The sequence below is a fragment of the Schistocerca americana genome, chromosome 2 (genome assembly GCF_021461395.2).
Source record: "Schistocerca americana isolate TAMUIC-IGC-003095 chromosome 2, iqSchAmer2.1, whole genome shotgun sequence".
In the NCBI taxonomy this organism is placed as follows: Eukaryota; Metazoa; Arthropoda; class Insecta; order Orthoptera; family Acrididae; genus Schistocerca; species Schistocerca americana.
Window position 1 is genome coordinate 306,833,857 of NC_060120.1, and position 11,725 is coordinate 306,845,581.

Here is an 11,725-nt window from a genome sequence, read left to right on the forward strand (position 1 = left end):
CAGAGTATGTATGCAGAAGTAGATGTAGATCTCTGACAAACACAGAGGGTGAGGTTGCTTGTCATTGGGAGCTCCAGTGATACGACAGGTCGAGGAAGAGGGCCAGTGTCCACCCTGTCTGCACTCTGGGTATGGGGGGGGGGGTTCTCATCATAGATATGAAGCAGGCTCTGTTGGCAGCGATTGAAAATACTGTGCCCACCCAGCTGCAAATCATAGTTCATGTCAGCACAAATGACGCATGCCACCTAGATTGAGAGGCCATCCTCAGTTTCTACAGGTGGCTGGCTGACTTGGTGTAGGCAGCTAGCATTATTCCCAGAGATAATCGTGGTCCTCTGGATTGGAACCAAGTAGGAGCTTAAACCAGAGGCTCTGACAATTCTGTGATGATCTTGGATGTGAATTTCACGACCCCCACTTTCGGGAGGAGGAACGTAGGAGTCCCTTAAATAGATCAGGCATGTGTTAGGGTACTGAATTACATGTGACCTGCAGATTTGGTGTTTTTTAGTCCAGAGAAATCCATCCACAGGCCAGATTAGATGCATTCTGAGTCCCAAAAGGATACAGTTTGTGATAGCAGATAAGAGAGAGAAATTCTTTGTAGAAACCTGCAAGAGTGTCTGAAAAGAGGTCTAGTCTCACATGTAAATAGTAACAACACAGCAGTAGGCACAGAAATGTGGTTGGAATCAGATTTCAATAGCAATAAAATTCTAAATTCCAAGTGGAATATATATCACAAAGATAGGTTGAATGCTGGTGGTTGAGGTGTGTTTATAGCCATCAAAAATACCGTACTATCTAGTGAGATTAATACAGATTCTGAATGCAAAATAATTTGGGTATAGATAAGTGTTAAAGGTGGATCAAACATAGTCATCAGATGCTTTTGTAGACCCCTTGTCTCAGGAGCAGAAGGTGTGGAACGTATGAGGAGTTTCCTGGGCATGTTATAGTACTAGGTTAGGACTTCAACTTCTTGGAAGGCTCAAGTGATTTTTTTTTGGGCAGGGGGGGCAGTGGGCGGGGGGGGGGGGGGGGGGGTTAGTGCGGTCATCAGGGTCTGGAATAGTGTGAAATTTTTCTAAGTGCCATATCCAAAAATTACCTTGAGTAGTTAAATAGGGAACCGACTTGTGAAGGTATCTTCTTGAACATGCTTGTGACATGCAAACCATTTGACTCAGTTAGTGTAGAGAGGGAAATAAGTGATGATAAGGCCATTACAGTATCACTGAACGTGGCTGTTAAATGGAAAACAAAGAAAGATGGGATAATGTTTCTGTTTGGCAAGAGTCAGATTATCTGACAGGTCAACATCAAAAGTTAATCTCCAGTACTAACAGTTTTGAGCATCAGTGGGCAAAGTTCAAGAGCATTGTACAATATCTTTTAAATAGGTATGTACCAAGTGAAGTTGTGAGGAATAAAAGGAACACGCCTTGGCTCAACAACCACACTAGAAAGCTGCAACAAAAGCAGAGAGAGCTTCATTGCAAATTTAAACATAGCCATAGTGTCACAGACAAACAAAAATCAAACAAAGCCAAAATTAGCATAAGTAGGGCCAACATGAAACGTTTGACAGATTCAAAAGTAAAGTTCTACCAACCAACTTGACAGAACATTCTAAGAAGTTTTGGTCTTACATTATATCAGTAAGTGGATTGAAGCCATCTGTCCTGACAGTGCATGACCATAACGGCTTTGAAACAGAGGACGACACAGGAAAGGTCAAAGTGCAAAGTTTTTTTCCAAATTTCGAAATAAGTGATGGAAAAGCAACTGAAATGACTCGACAGAGGAAAGGCCATTGGACCTGGTAGGATATCAGTATGATTCTACATAGAGTATGCGAAAGAACTTGCCAACTTTTAGCAGCAGTTAACTGTAGGTCTGTGGATTATCAAAGTGTTTCTAAGTTGTTGAACACGTGCGTGAAACTGTAGGCCTACATCTCTGATGTTGGTGTGTTGTCGAATTTTGGAACTTGTTTTGTGCTCACATATTGTGGCATTTCTGGCGACCGAAAATCTCCTCTGTAGAAATCAACATGTGTTCTGAAAACAACAGTTGTCCGAATCCCAGCTTGCTCTGTTCGCCCACAAGACCCAGATATCAGTAGATACAAGTGTCCAGGTTGGTACCTTGTTTCTCGATTTCTGGAATTCATTCAACACAGCTCCACACTGCCGTCTAATGAACAAAATACAAGTGTGTAGAATATCAGATCTGCCGTGTGGTTGGATTGATCATTTCTAGAAAACAGAACACAGCACGTCATTCTCAATGCAGAGAAGTCTTCAGATGTAAAAGTAACACACAACATGTCAGTTGAGCGAGGTCTTCAAATGTGAAAGTAACTTCATGCTTACCACTCAGGGAACGCTACAGATCCACTACTTTTCGCACAATATATTAATGTCAATACACATCGTCACAAGTTCCCTGATACTTTTCGTGGATGATGGTGTTGTCTACATAGAAGATGCAACTGTTGAAAAATGTAGTGAAATGCAGGAAGATGACAGAGGATTGACGCTAGATGCTGAGAGCAGCAAATGGCCTTCAACATAAACAAATGTAATGTATTGTGAATATGTAGACAGGGAGACGCTTCATTGTATAATTCACGATTGCAGAACAATCGCCAGAAGCAGTTACTTCCATAACATATACAAGAATATGCATACAGAGAGATTTAAAGTTTAACAGTCACAAAGAATTAATCGCTGCTAAGGCAGATGTAGGAATGAGATTCATTGCAAGAAACTTCAGGATACGCAGTCCATCAATGAATGTAGTAGCTTACAAAACACTTGTTTGAACAGTAGTGGAATATTGCTCATCAGTCTGGGATCCATTCCAGATAGGATTGATAGATGAAATAGAAAGGATCCAAAGAAGTGCAGCATGTTTTGTTACTGGTTCTTGTAGTAAGTGCAGAAGCATCACAGAGGTACTCGGCCAACTCCAGTGTCAGATGCTGTAAGAGACGTGTTCTGTCTCAAGGTGTGGTGAAGTTTAGAGTCAGCCAATATACTCCTTCCTCTGATGTATATCTCACAAAAAAGCTGTGAAGATAAAATTAAAGAGATTTAAGCCCCCAAGGAAGGTTTTCAGCAATCGTTCTTCCCGTGAACTATTTGTGAGTGGAACAGAAAAGGGAAAGCGACGCAAGTACACAAAACATAATTTCTTATTTTTCTTTCAAAGCCATTTTCAACAGTTCAGTAGTGATAAATCTGTTTACCAAAAATGAAAGTGCTGAGTCATATATCATGGAGTGGTTTGCAGTTAGTGGAGGCCGAATTTATGGTCCAGGTTGGTTCATTGTTAACTTTGTGTTGGTTCATTGATAACTTTGTTAGTGGAGTTGATTGCCTATGTAGAAACTTGTAGCAGATCTGTAGATGATTTATGAGCAATTTCTTGACAGGTTGGCATACCAGATTTTGTTTTCAGATTGTCGACCATTTCTCATCCAGCTGTTCATACACTTGTTTGCGTGAGGCTTAGCATTATTTGGGAATTTATGTAGGCAGAATATGCAGCCAGTTGTCTTTTGCATTTGATAAGTTTTATTCTACAACACACATGGATAACTGAGTGTGCTAAAGTGCCCACTCCTGGAACACGGGGAGGTGCATTGGCCCACAATCACATCCACTGCACTTATTAATGACAGGGCCCGATGTGCTGGCCAGCTTGGATGTGTTTTTTTTTTTAGGTAGCTTTCCACATCCACATAGTTAAACATTGCATTTACATACATGTGCAGACTCTTTTATCTATCTACAGCGTGTGCCAGTCTTATATCTGTCCCCAACACATCATGCAATTTAAGTAAATAATGATCATTATTATCCTGGAAAAGAACACCCATTTTTTGTAACAATCTAAATAGTGTTAGATAAATCAGGACAGCTGTGCATACTTTAAGGTAACTCTGCACGTGTGAGCTATGTTTTGTTAACAATTCTGCTAACTCTTTTACACAAAATTGCTTTTAATGTGAGTGCAAAATTTAAAATGTGACTTACACAGTGAATAAAATAAGCGTGAACTGCTGATTACCACTGTATTGTAGCGTTCACAGCAATATTTGTTCATATACAGTCCGCTTTGTTCTGTAAATTTAATTATTTCAGATACAAATCCAAATGCAAATTGATCATTCACCTAGATGAACAAAATAAATGATTTATATATCTTTACCACTGAATGGTTTCCAAAATTGTTGCTGATTATTTTAGGAGTTAAATACCATGATTAACTTATCAGTTTATTAATGTATTATGTAATATCAGAAAACGATAGAAAAGAAACCTTCGTACTCTGTCTCGAATAACATTGTGCACGACTTGTCTGTGCATCAGATTTCAAGAACTATATTTCAGGGTAGATACTGTGAATATTCCTCAGCCCCCTAAGTCTCTATCACAGATAAAATAGGCAGATAACAGCTCACACAAAGGTGTACAAGGTGTAATTCTTCCCACATTCCATCCATGAATGAAACAGGACTAAAGGCTTAATATATGATACAGTAAAAAGTTCTCTCTGCTGTGCACTCCACAGTACTTAGCATAATATTGGACTACACATTGCAAATTCTAAAATTTGCAATGTACGTGTAAAATATGATGCAATTATTTTGCTAACAAGTTTGCCCCCACTTGTTTTACTTGTCTCGCTGCCGAATTCACCAACATCAATTACAATTAAACATGTCTTAAAAATATTACTGCCTCTCTAAGTATTTTTGTTTGTTCCTGAGCAGGAAAACCAACTCGAAGCTGGTAACAGTAGATGATGGTTTTGAATTCAGCTGTTAGTTGATAGATGCATATTATTATAAAATCTGCTTGAGAACCACAGGCTGCACGAATTCTTAATTCAGGCCACAAGTGGCCTACAGGCCACAGTTGGACAGCCACTGATATAATATATTGACAACTTAGATTTGCAGAATGAAATTTTCTGGAGCAGAACATGCACTGTAGTGAATCTCTGATAGATTAAAATTATGTACAGGGCTGGAACTATAGCACAGACTCTTGCCTTTCTCACGATATTCTCTGACTGACCGAGCTATCAAGGCAAATGCAACACACACCCCACACTCTCATTTCTGACAGTACTTCTGTCGTGCTTTCCAAACTTAGCACAACTGCTTCTTTGTATGTCGTTGGATTAACACTCTGAAAATAAATAGCCTAGCCCCAGCCAAGGGGTGTTTCCAGAATGAAACTTTCATCTGCAGTAGAGTGTGCACTGTTTTGGAACTTCGTGGAATACTGAAACTGTCTGCAACAAATTTTTCAGATATGTAACTTATTTTTTCGTTCAATACAAATTTTCCAAACTACATTGGTGTGCAGAACATATGGACAAAAGTAAGTTTAACGTGGTGTGTCACTACCAAGTAAATAGCTCAACGAAACTTAGACTGTACATATAAAGAAATCGTACAGTATAATACAGAAGATAACTGGAAGAAATACACAATTGGATGATTAAAAATGACAGTTTATTCAAAGACAATAATCACACTGAAGTCACAGTGATTCTTGATGGTCCCTTGGACATTATAAAAGGCGGGACATGGTTCTTAGTAGGATGTGATTACCATGGATAGCAATGCATGCTCTGCAATGTGCTCCCATCCTGGCAACCAGGTTGATGAAAAGTTCTCGTGGAAGGGACTTCACAAAGTCCTCCGCCATCTCTATTGGCAACTGCTGAATGCTCATTGATGTTTGTGGACATACAGTAATATGTATCCCCATTGCACTCCACTTGTGCTCGATGCAATTTAAGTCGGGGGAAACAAGCAGGCCACTCCATCTGCTGAATATCCTCTCATTCCAAGAACTGCTCTACCTTTGCTGCGTAATGTGGTCACACTTTGTCATCCATAAAAATGAAATCGTGACAGAATGCATCCTGAAATGACACTCTTTGGAAAGGAGTATCATAGTAATGTTGATTGGAGAGTGTACAACATTATGCCTCCCCACATCATAAAACCTGGACCACAAAAACGATCATGTTTGTTAATGTTCTTGGGGGCACTAAATTTTCCCATCTTATCATCTATGAGGGTACGTCCAGAATCGCTATTTGGACTGAATCTGCTAGTCGGAGTCTCTGTGCTCTAAGTACCATCATAAATGGTGCCACACATGTGCAGTTGTCAGTGCAACACAATGTGTGGGTCTTTGGGCAAAGAGCCACCCCCACGCAGTCACTGTGCCACATTGCAAGATAAGACTGCATGCCTTCCAGTCCTATTAAATGTGGTTGCACCTCCACTGCTGTTTGATGTGGATGCCTTCTTACCTATTGCACAATGTAGTGGTCATGTGCTGCTGTTGTTGATCAACACCACATGCGTGTGAAACAGTGCTGTGATTAGTACTAAATCCCTGAGCCACACTTGTCACACTTCATCCTTCTTCCAGGTTCCCAGTGATTCTTTCACATGTGAAGTGATCCAGATGTTGTCTCTGGGCCATGTTGTAATTACAAACACCACAACAGCCCACCATAACTACTTGCACACACACACACACACACACACACACACACACACACACACTTTTTTCCTTCAGCTGCCTCAAGTTGCAGGACCAGCCCCATTTGGCACGTAGTCATGCTGATCTTGTGCCGTTTGACATCTAACTTTCTGTGCGGGACCAGGAGATCTCTGGCAGCATGCTCCCGCACTTTCATTTATTTCCACCAAGTAGTTAATATGTTATGCTACTTTATCTAGCTCATCCTTAAGTTTTTCAGAGCGTTATATACACATCAGCTGCTCATAATTTTCTTTGTTGGCTTGTGGAAAAAGTAAAAACTTCAATTATATAAATACTTTGCTCTCAACTAAAGTCTGCACCAAAAATCTGTAGCACTTTTGAGTTACAGAGTTGAAATACAAATGTACTATACACAACAGATGTGTTCCGCAGCTCGTGGTCGTGCTGTAGCGTTCTCGCTTCCTGCGCCCTGGTTCCCGGGTTCGATTCCCGGCGGGGTCAGGGATTTTCTCTGCCTCGTGATGACTCGATGTTGTGTGATGTCCTTAGGTTAGTTAGGCTTAAGTAGTTCTAAGTTCTAGGGGACTGATGACCATAGATGTTAAGTCCCATAGTGCTCAGAGCCATTTGAACCATTTGAACAACAGATGTGGACTAGGAAGAAGATGTAAGAAATTTTTTACTGACCTTATTGTTAGGGGGATGTTACAGTGTGATCTTCCTTTCTCATTAGTAAGTTTGAAAACGATATCTTGGTTTCTCAGTGATGTACTTATCCTTGTTCCATATCTGCTGTTTTCCTGATGTTCAGGTGAGCTTATATAATACCTAATTCTTCGGTCAGAGATGAGGAAGTTTCCCTTCCCATATCCTAAAGTGTTCTGGACAAGATTATATTTGATACCTTCTATATTTCAGAGGTGATCAGTGGTCAGAAGAAGCTAGGGAACTCATGGAGGATTTGTGCCATGTGGCACAGTGGGTTGTAATTATGGCACGAGTGGATGGATACAGAGAACGGCCACGTACAGACCAGCGACAAGAGCGTGAAGGCAGTCCTGTTCCGTGTGTATCACTTGTCAACACCACAGGACCCAAGGTACCTTGCGCTGTATAAATGTGTCACATAATGTGCAGAAGTGTATTTAGGTATTCAGTGTTGTTGGCCCTATACAGGAGATTCAACAGTGATTCAGGTATTATTTTAAATAATTTCACCTTTTTTAAACCTGCTGGAGTTTAAATATAGAAGCAAAGTTTCAAGGATTAATCAGAATAATTTCATTTATTTGTACCTACTGAAAGTGCAAATATCTGTAAATGAATTACAGTGACTCGTGCACATTTTCCACAATAATGTAAAGATGTACTTCCCTCAATAAGACCTAATGATTCTTGGAATTGATTGTGACAGCATTTAAAAACTTGTGTTAGCAATTTGTACACTACCTGCTATTTGACATTTTTAAAGTAGGTCAGTATATATTTAGAACTTTTTTAGACAATAAACAGTTAATTATTGTGTTTTAGGATGTACCTGTTGCAGCAGAACTTGTTAAACGTGACCTAGCTGAATGGGAGAAGCCAGTTGCTACAGAAACCAGTTCAAGTGCGAATAACAATATAGCAGAGAAGACTGTAAATGGTATCACTAACTCAGAAAGCAGTTCTCGTACATCAAACTTGTCATATGAAAACAGTGAACATAAACAGTCATTACCTCTGTTGCCAGACAGTGATTCGGATGAAGAAAGTGATTTGGAAATTACTTAATGCTATCCTTGGAACAATCATTTCACATTTCTGATAGTTTTTATTTATTCTCTGGATGTTTATGTTAATGAAATTGAGTTCCTTTAAGTAATTTCTATATCATTTACTGCTTTCAAGTGGTGATTTCACTCGGATAAAGTCTCTGACACCTACCATGTCCTCCCCCTACACGAATGATCGGTATCTCTCCCTCCCTCCCTCTCTCCCTCCCCCCTTGCCCTCTCCCCCCACCCTCCACCACCACCCTCCACCCCTTCCCCACAATCAATATCATGATGCAATTTCTCGCCATAGTTTTATCAATGTAACCATTTTTTTTCCTGCCCAGTCTGCCATCTTTTTTTTTTTTTTAATCAGACTTATGGCCAGTCAGCTTCCCTTAATGAAATTTTTTCGTAAAATCGTCTTGGCATAACAGTAAGTTATTCCTTGAATTAACTATTGTGTTGTGATAGTAATGGGTTGTGCTTCATGTCTGCGTGTTAAATATTTAGAAGCTGATAAAATTGGTATAATTAATAAAGCATTTAAAGTCAATAATTTTTTTGAACATAGTTTCTGACAGTATCTAATATCAGTTGCTCTGGATGGACTTCCCATTCTGAAAGTATGTTTTCTGGCTGTAAATTTTATTTTAGTGGTGTCTGCCCATGAAAAAGTTTTCAAGGGGAGTAGATCACTGCATTAATAGATACTGAATAGTATTTTATTTGTTTGTTTGATTGTTTGTTTCTAACTCTTTTTTTTAGTTTTGGTGTTGTGCATACTGTCCTAAATAGGACACATTTTGTTCTACTGCTTTGTAGGGGTTTTGTAAGCAGTAAATCAGTTACAGTAATATTGATTGCTCTAATACATTCAGAAGGAAAAATTTAATTCATATTTGTTTGTAGGCCTTAGGCATTTTACTTTATAGCTTTGCACTGCTACATGGCAGAAATTAATATGAAATTACAACTTCTGTTAACTTAAACCAAAAAACTTAAGTCATGTGCCAGCTGCTGTTAGAGATTCCTGAAAACCACAAGGGCAGTGAAGTTTTATGTTTTCAGTTTCCAATTATTATTGTTGCATTTTGGTGTAAAAGATGGCTTAAAATACTTATGAAACATATTGATCTGGTAATGTTATTGGCTTACCCAAACTTTTATAATTATTATTTTATTTCTTAACTGTATTCTGAGTTTTATTCTATTTTGAGGATAACTGGATTGTGATGTCTTTGAAGACTGAGTTTTTAAAGATGTGTGAATAATATGTTCACAGTACCAGGCAATAAGTCATGTCATTTGACTGTCCTTTCATAATAAACATGCTTTAAACAACTTCATGTGTTCACTCATTGTGTCTGTTGATTTTTCTTAATTACCTTTTCCTTATAGTTATAACATTTACATTCAGTTGGCTGTTCTATTCATATAAATCCAGCACAAATAGTTTGTTCACATTCTTACTGATAATAACATTGTTACAGTATGTTAGGAGAAATATGTAATTTTGGGAAGAGCATTTGGATTTCTTATTTTCTGTCAGACAGTGGTGGCAGAAATCTCAGATTCTGTATTGGTGCAATTGTTGTGTACAGCAAATTTTTATATTTGAATAACTATAGGAAGATTTTGAATGACTTGTGCAAAACATTTACTTATTATAATGAATGGCAGCTTGGCCTTAAATATACATAAAATTTGGAGAAATATACTTTTGCAGCAAAGGAAACAATATTCAGGACCATTGTTTGACCCCTCTATGAGTACTGATAGTGTTTCGGCTCCTCAGTCATTAGAATGTAAGGAGATCAAAGGATTTAAGGGGTGCTGCTAGATTTGTAACTCCATTTCAGTTCATACTACTTACGTACATCGCATTCCTTGGAGAAAAAGTGAATTCTTTTTCAAAAAGTACTGTTCTACTGGATAAGAAGCAATAGATTACACTGACTGTAAAATTATGCACTTTCTCTATTGTAACCTAGCAAAAGGAGCTTAAGGACAAAATAAGAGAGATTACAGTGTTTGCGAAGTCCTAAAGTTAGTGTAGAACAAGAAAAAGAGTGACAAATTAATGTAAAAAGTACAAAGCAAAGTCAGAAGAAATAACTTAAAATACAGTAGGCAGAGAGAAGAATGCCTGTGAGAAGTGAGGTGTGGGGTAGGTGAGACTGAACCCTCACTTCTTTCCACTCTGATGTTGCCTACAGTTTGCATGTGTTTAGGCTTCTGAAAAATACTGCCTTCTCACTAGATTTAATTGTCAGACTTTTTTTTATTACATTGTTCTCTGTTTGTAGTTTCATTGTTTCTGTTATTTTGTGTGTAGAACAGGAGTGAGAAAGGAAAATTCTAGTGAAACACATGGGGTGTCCATAATTGAAGTTCCGGTTTCATATGCTGCTTAGAATGATGTCTAATTTTAACATCATATTATTAACCCAAAGGGAAACATCATGGAACAAAAACAAAAAAAAGTCACATATCGAAAATTTGACCAATAGATGCCACTGTAGGTGTCGGAATGTGCTCACTGGCAATGTATGGCACATGGCTGTTCTTCAGTTTGTGTCTGAGATGCCCAAGTGGTGTAGTGGTGTGCAAACATGCAGTGCTCAGGAAATAGCCCAAATGTTGGACATGCCTGTGCTTAAAATCCTATGAAATGTCCTGCATTACTATCCACAAAAATCACCCATGTTCAGGAGTTGCTTCCTGCTAATCTGCCAGCAAAAGAAACATTCACTCTGGAATTATTGCTCACATGGAAGTGGATAGTGAATGACCATGGAGTATTCCATGTGCAGGCGAAGCCCATTTCTATCCCCAAGGACTCGCCAATATGCGCAATGGAAAATCCACATGCACATCGACCAGTAGACTTCGTTCTGGATAGGTGACTGTGTGGTGTGGTGTGGTGTGTTGTGGATTGACAGCATCCTTTATCATAGGTCCTTATTTTTTCAAGGAGATGAGTCCTTCGGGTCTTGTTACGTGTGCCATCACTGGCAAACGCTATGAGGGTCTTCTGCACATCGTCATTCCAACCCGTGAACAGCGTGGATGTGTAGGTAGGATAATTTGTATGAAGTATACCGCTCCTCTGCACACTGCACAGCCAGTGAAGTGACTGTTGCAGAGGCATTTCAGAAATCCTATAATTATCAGTCATCACTTCCCTACAGCCAGGCCATCCAGATCATCTGATTTTAATCCGTGTGACTTCTGGCTGTGTGGTTATCTGAAATATGTTGTATTCAGTGCTCCAATTATGAATGTAGCTGAATTGAAGGCATGCATTGTGCAATGCATACTGAACATGAACCCCGAGACACTACAGTCTGGTGGGGAACATGCTGTTTTTCAATTCAACGGATGGGGAAAAGCCGTGGAGAACATACTGAATATGTC

General features: G+C 39.1%; 1 protein-coding gene across 2 annotated transcripts in view; it reads left to right on the plus strand.

Annotated features, from left to right (window-relative positions):
* LOC124595733 (tudor and KH domain-containing protein homolog) overlaps window positions 1-9,649 on the plus strand; it is a 68,904-nt gene extending 59,255 nt beyond the window's left edge. For both annotated transcript variants that reach the window (XM_047134607.1, XM_047134608.1), the window contains 2 exons: window positions 7,470-7,650; window positions 8,082-9,649. In XM_047134607.1, coding sequence (XP_046990563.1) covers window positions 7,470-7,650; window positions 8,082-8,324 — 424 coding nt within the window. In that variant the 3' untranslated portion in view covers window positions 8,325-9,649. The remainder of the gene's footprint in view (window positions 1-7,469; window positions 7,651-8,081) is intronic.
* Window positions 9,650-11,725: the final 2,076 nt, after the last annotated feature.